Below are 6,377 nucleotides of genomic sequence, written 5' to 3'. Positions count from 1 at the left end.
ATGTAATGGTTCGAGTACATATATATATGATATATGTAATAAAGAAACATAGAACAATATGTTTGTAATTAAACTTGTACATGTACATATATATATATATATACATAATACATAATCAAATTTCATCTCACGAAAAAGGTGGATAATCACAATCTCAAATATTATGTTAATAAGAATTTTCGGAAGATCAACATCAATGATCCAATTTTCTCAATCAGACATTATTTTCCTAAATTTGCATCAATTTTGTTCTAGTTGACTAATTGACCCAACAAAAAAAAACAATATTATTCGATTCAATAGAAGTGTATATTCTAATAACATTGTTTTCTTTTTATAATAATGAAAACAAAACGACTTTGATCAAATTGTTATGCTGTCCACTCACACACGCATCATCAATAAATAAAGAAAAAAAAAACTCAAACCCGGTCAAAGATATCCCAATTGCTCGTTGACCATGATAAGGACATATCCGTCATTTTAATCTTCCCACGCTTTTCCTCAAGGGCTTATTCGTCTTTAAACAAAAAAATAGACATCCACTGGGCACGTATCTTCTTCTTCTTCCTCGTCTTTAATCAAAACCAATTTATTACTCTGATTGTTATTTCGCAATTCGGTATAATTCAAACGGGAGATTTCGTTTTCCGATCATCACCGATCAACTTCTTCGCCGGAGAACAAATAAGTTTCAAAGCTTCTTTTGACGATTAAAGTAGAATAAACAGAAATTGAATCCATGAAGAAGATAAAGAGAAACCTCAGAGAAGAAGAAGAAGGTAATTGATAAATCTAAAACACTAATTAGACTCTATAATATCGGCCATTAATGGAGGAATCAGTTTCTCTCTCTCTCTCTCTGTTTCTCTATGTGTATTTATTTTGGTGTGTACCGTTGGGAAGCTTGAGAGCTTTTAATAGCTCAACCAATTTCCAAGTGGTCTCTCTCTCTCGAGGTCTTAGGGTTTTAGCTGTTGACTTGTCGCAGCTTCACTGGAGAATTGAATGAATTTTCTTATGGTTTCAGGAAGGTGATGAATGTTGAGATCGATTTTTGATTTCAATCAACGTTCAACGAAGATGGTGATGATTTCTCATAAGTTGGATTTGATTTTGGTTTTCATAATCGTAATCGGAGGATCTATTTTCCGACGAGTTTCTGCTAATTTCACCGTACCTTGTAACGGAAGATGCGGTGGATTGACTCTGCCTTATCCTTTCGGGTTTTCAAACGGTTGTTCGATCCGATTCGATTGCTCTGCGGCGGAGAAACCGATGATCGGAGACTTTTCCGTTCAAAACGTGACGGAAAACAGTATATTTGTCGGTCTCTCTCACAATTGTACTCGGAAGATTGAAGATATGAATCCGCTTTTCGGCGAGAATTTCGCACCAACGTCGGAGAACAGTTTCTTGATGGAGAATTGTAACCGTACCACCGATGGTTGCTCTATCAAGCAGAAGTTTCTGGAGAATGTGCTGAAACTCAAAAGTTGTGATGCTACTGGAAACATAAGTTGTTTTTCTTTAGATAGTAATTCGAGTTCGAAGAACTCAGCTAAGTTTTTCAGTATGAAGACATTAAGGAACAGCTCGTGTAGTTTGTTGTTCTCGTCGATAGCTTTCGAGTCTGTAGGTGTGAATGCGGGTATAGCGTTAGAGTTTGAGCGAGTTCGGTTAGGTTGGTGGCTTAAGGGAGGTTGCGAGAGCGGAACTTGCGCGGCTAACACCGATTGTACAGACGTTGAAACTCCTCATGGATATGCAGGACACCGGTGCTCATGTCTTGACGGTTTCCACGGTGACGGATACACCAACCCTTGCCAGAGAGGTTAGTCAAATCTAGTCTTTGTTTCAACATAAGTACATAACGTCTCTTGTTTTCGAAATTCGCGAAGCTGTTTTTGCTAACTTGTTTACTCTATACTCTTTGCAGCACTACCGGAGTGCCGTGGTTCCAAGCTCGTCTGGAGACATTGTAGATCTAATCTTATTACTATTGTAGGAGGTAATGGTCGCTTTAGTGTTTGTTTGGTGGTTCAATGTTTTGTTCATTTTGGATCTTTGACTAAGTTTATTCATTTGCTATATATAGGAACTGTTGGTGGAGCGTTTTTACTAGCTGCCTTGGCTTTTTTCTTCTTTTGTAAGCGGAGACGGTCTACTCCTTTGAGAAGTCATTTAAGCGCAAAGCGTCTTTTGTCTGAAGCTGCAGGGAACTCGAGTGTCGCCTTTTTCCCTTACAAGGAAATCGAGAAAGCGACAGATGGTTTCTCTGAAAAGCAGAAGTTAGGAATAGGTGCATATGGTACGGTCTATAGAGGAAAGCTCCAAAATGATGAATGGGTTGCTATCAAAAGACTTAGACATAGAGATTCAGAAAGTCTTGACCAAGTCATGAATGAGATCAAGCTTCTTTCCTCTGTGAGTCACCCGAATCTTGTCCGTCTCTTAGGATGTTGTATAGAACAAGGCGATCCAGTTCTCGTTTATGAGTACATGCCGAATGGAACTCTATCTGAACATCTACAAAGAGATAGAGGGAGTGGTCTTCCATGGACCTTGCGTCTCACTGTTGCTACTCAAACAGCTAAAGCAATCGCGTATCTCCACTCTTCAATGAACCCACCGATCTATCACCGTGACATCAAATCTACCAATATCCTTCTTGATTATGATTTCAACTCCAAAGTTGCGGATTTCGGACTCTCTAGACTGGGAATGACGGAATCTTCTCACATATCAACGGCTCCTCAAGGGACTCCTGGTTATCTTGACCCGCAGTACCATCAATGCTTTCATCTCTCTGATAAGAGCGACGTCTACAGCTTTGGAGTCGTCCTTGCCGAGATTATAACGGGATTGAAAGTCGTTGATTTCACACGTCCACATACCGAAATCAACCTAGCGGCTCTTGCTGTTGACAAAATCGGGTCAGGTTGTATCGATGAGATAATAGACCCGATTCTTGACTTGGATCTCGACGCATGGACTCTCTCATCCATACACACGGTGGCTGAGCTTGCATTTCGATGCTTAGCCTTCCACAGTGACATGAGACCGACAATGACCGAAGTAGCGGACGAGCTTGAACAGATAAGACTCAGTGGTTGGATTCCAAGCATGAGCTTGGATTCACCAGCCGGTTCTCTCCGTTCATCTGATCGAGGAAGCGAAAGATCAGTTAAACAATCATCAATAGGAAGCAGAAGAGTCGTTATCCCTCAGAAACAACCTGATTGCCTCGCATCCGTCGAAGAGATTAGCGATAGCTCACCCATCTCAGTTCAAGATCCTTGGTTAAGTGCACAAAGCTCACCGTCTACAAATACATTGCTCGGTAACATTCCAAGATGATAGTATGATCTCAAAACACGATTACCACTTTCTTGTTTATATAAGTCCCTCTTTTGTGTAGCTTTCACAATCATTCAGTGTTTATAATGCTAAGTAGAGAGATTAACAATGGTGAAAACAGGTTTATACATGAGTTATAATGTAAACGATCTTGAAACAAGATCTTTCAACCAGTACCACAATGTTTAGTAAGAATCTTCCAATCTAAGGCTAATATCTATCTTTTTTTTCCTGATCTTACATATCAAATAGAGGTTATATCTTAATTTTATTTTCATTTTCAAAAATAAGTAATTAAAAGAAAAAATGTTAAAAAGTGTATCTTTACTTTTAAATTTTTATGCATTAAACAGACTAACAGAGGCTTGGTTACAAAATGTATTTTTAAAATGTTAAACCAGTTTAGAAAATATTAGTGGTTATATATTATATGGTTGGTTTTGGTTGACTTGAGAAACAGATTATGTAATGTTAAATTGGTTTTGATTAGATTTAAAACGCGTTTTGAGATATTATTGTCTGATAAGTTGCTAATGAATTTAGGTAGCCAACCAACCTTAGTTTTATACAATGTGGAGTAGGAACCGAAACAACAAAATAATATGATACACTGTATAGGAAGTTTCTTCTAAAGAAAGATATTTAGGAAGTTTGTTGATTAACTTGTAAAAAAGAAACTAAAGTAAAAATTGCAATAATTGCATATCCTATAGAAATAGATAGGTGCCAGATTTTAATATTAGGTACGATTTCTGAATTTTTTTAGATATCGTTAGTCAATCCATCACGGCACCAAAAAGTCTATATTCCACTATCATTTCCTAAGGTAACGTTTTTTTGCTGACATTTATCATAATCTTGTTACAAAACAGAAATATACATATGTTGCTGTAAAGAATAATATAAATATATTTCCGGCTTAGTTGATAAACGTGTTAGTTTCTATAAGAAGAAAAACACTGTATTCGAAGGACGTAACACAGTGGAGGAAGCACGGCTCTTATTTGGGCAATATAGGTTTCATGGGGACTAGGATACCGCTCTCTAATATTCTAAGGTGATAACAAAATCATCAACCACGTTATCAATGCGAACATCAATAATATTCGACTCAAACACTATATAGAGACAATACAACATTGGAAAAGTGGTTTCATGAACTCAAGATTTACTTTCACCCATCGTGAACAAAATAATTGTGCAGACCTGCTAGCGATAAAAGCTATTATAAGTCCACAACTTTGGTTTTTGTATCATACATACCCTTTCTTTCTCATGTCTCTTGTAAACAATGATTGTGATTTCCATCACTAATTAAAGTTTTAGAAGGAAGAAAAAAACAGCTGTTAACTGTAATTAGTAAAGCAGTATATTGACATCTAATTTTCTTTCTGTCAACAGTCCTTTAGTTTTTTTTTTCAATTTAATATTTTTAGCTAATATCTTAAATTTGCATTTTTAATAATCTTGCTTAAATACGAAAATAAAGCCCAGTGAATCCTAAACTACTATCCCACACCTTTGATCTATCAACTAGGACCGGTCCTGAACGGTGTGCCTGCATTTTTAAGATTCTCTATGTTTATTTTTTATAATTTTCTCCTTAACTTTAAGGTTTTTTTAGATATATTTTTTGATTACTCGAGTTAGATATTTATATGCTTTTGAGTTTTGATACACGCCCTTCCTTTTGTGGTTCCTATCAAAGATTATTGCACACAATCAATCATCTTGAGTTGTGTTAACCTTTTTTATTTTCGTGGATGTTGATTCTTCAATATTGCCTGTATATATACCTAATCAATTACCATTTATCATAATCCAAGGGATGATGCATGCAAGATATTTTCTTATTAATTAATTAATAAATGATAAAACAAATATCTATTTGGTACTTGTAACACAGTACTTAGTTAACCCAATGAAATTTACGTACTATAAACTTTACTTAATTAGCCTAACTAAGTGCCTAATTCTAACACTAGACACTAGTTGTACACGTTACAGGTACGTCAAGAAAATATATCGGACGCATATAAAGTTAATGTAGCTGCAATATTAACGCAAATTTTGAAACCTGTAAAATAGATGATTCTTATAAAGATCATCTCCCAAGAGCATAAATATTTACCAAAAAACAAGAGTATAAAATAATTTATTTTTTTATTTGTTAATTGTTATTCTGTTTGGCTATGATATATATATTAGAACCGCAAGATAACAATGGAAACATAAATTACGAAGCGACAACCATTATTAAGAGACCAAACCAAATTATACTATTTACAATATGAGAAAACAGCATGACTCATGCATAACTGAATTAGGTCTCCAAAGTGAACAACCTTTGGTTGATGGAACAATGTAGGCAAGGGAAAAAGAGTAGGAGAAATCCAGATTAATAAATTCAATTTTCTATCAGGTCTTGATCAAGTGGCCAACACCAGGGCTGTGACCTGGTTCAGTAGACCGGAAAGCATTGAGACCATAAATATCCTTGCTCCTCCTCGTCTTGATGCTTCCTTGAAGCTCCTCTGGGGGAGTGTCCTTGTGATGGTGCTGCTGCTGCTGATGATGATGATGATGATGATGGTGATGGCTTGAACGTTTCTTACATGAATAATCTTCTGAGTGATGACACCTAAAACGGCTACCTTGCGCCTCGTCGATGAGTTCGCAGAAAAGGAGTACTATAGTAAGGAAAAGGTAAATTACACGACGTGTCTTTGCCATATCCAAAACTACAAATATATAAAAATAAGGTTTAAAAGTCTTTGATCGTGAGTAGTAGCAATATATATGATATATGTGTATTATGAAAGGTTTAATAATGATTTAGAGTTTGAGGTTGAATCTGTGGCTATTTAAAGACAAAGTGGACTTAAACGATTGATTCCGATGTTTCTAAGTTATTGATGGAAAACGACCGTACCTTTACTGTTCGTGGAGCATGCAAGACCCCATGATTGTAATCTAGGACTTATAATATACATAAATACTTTATTCTCGTACCATTT

At 36.0% G+C, this 6,377-nt stretch overlaps 2 protein-coding genes across 3 annotated transcripts; one reads left to right on the top strand and one right to left on the bottom strand.

The window, feature by feature from the left end:
• The first annotated feature begins 275 nt into the window (after positions 1-275).
• Positions 276-3,608, top strand: AT2G23450 (Protein kinase superfamily protein). 2 transcript variants are annotated; one of them, NM_179710.3, is made up of 4 exons: positions 276-782; positions 1,031-1,834; positions 1,940-2,011; positions 2,099-3,579. In NM_179710.3, the coding sequence occupies exons 2-4, from the start codon at positions 1,042-1,044 to the stop codon at positions 3,358-3,360; spliced, it is 2,127 nt and encodes a 708-aa protein (NP_850041.1). In that variant the 5' UTR covers positions 276-782; positions 1,031-1,041; the 3' UTR covers positions 3,361-3,579. The 2 variants fall into 2 exon arrangements, with proteins under 2 accessions (NP_850041.1, NP_565552.1); NM_127909.2 differs by having other exon boundaries at positions 760-1,834; positions 2,099-3,608.
• Positions 3,609-5,778: 2,170 nt separating this feature from the next.
• On the bottom strand, positions 5,779-6,353 carry AT2G23445 (uncharacterized protein; the record flags this gene model as incomplete). The annotated part of the gene is made up of 2 exons (NM_001335852.1): positions 5,779-6,101; positions 6,293-6,353. 2 exons carry the CDS (start codon positions 6,351-6,353, stop codon positions 5,779-5,781), a joined length of 384 nt encoding a protein of 127 aa, NP_001324028.1.
• Between the last annotated feature and the right edge of the window lie 24 nt (positions 6,354-6,377).

The sequence above is a fragment of the Arabidopsis thaliana genome, chromosome 2 (genome assembly GCF_000001735.4).
Source record: "Arabidopsis thaliana chromosome 2, partial sequence".
Lineage (NCBI taxonomy): Eukaryota > Viridiplantae > Streptophyta > Magnoliopsida > Brassicales > Brassicaceae > Arabidopsis > Arabidopsis thaliana.
Note: the sequence above shows the minus strand (reverse complement) of the source record. Positions and strands in the feature narration are given on the sequence as shown.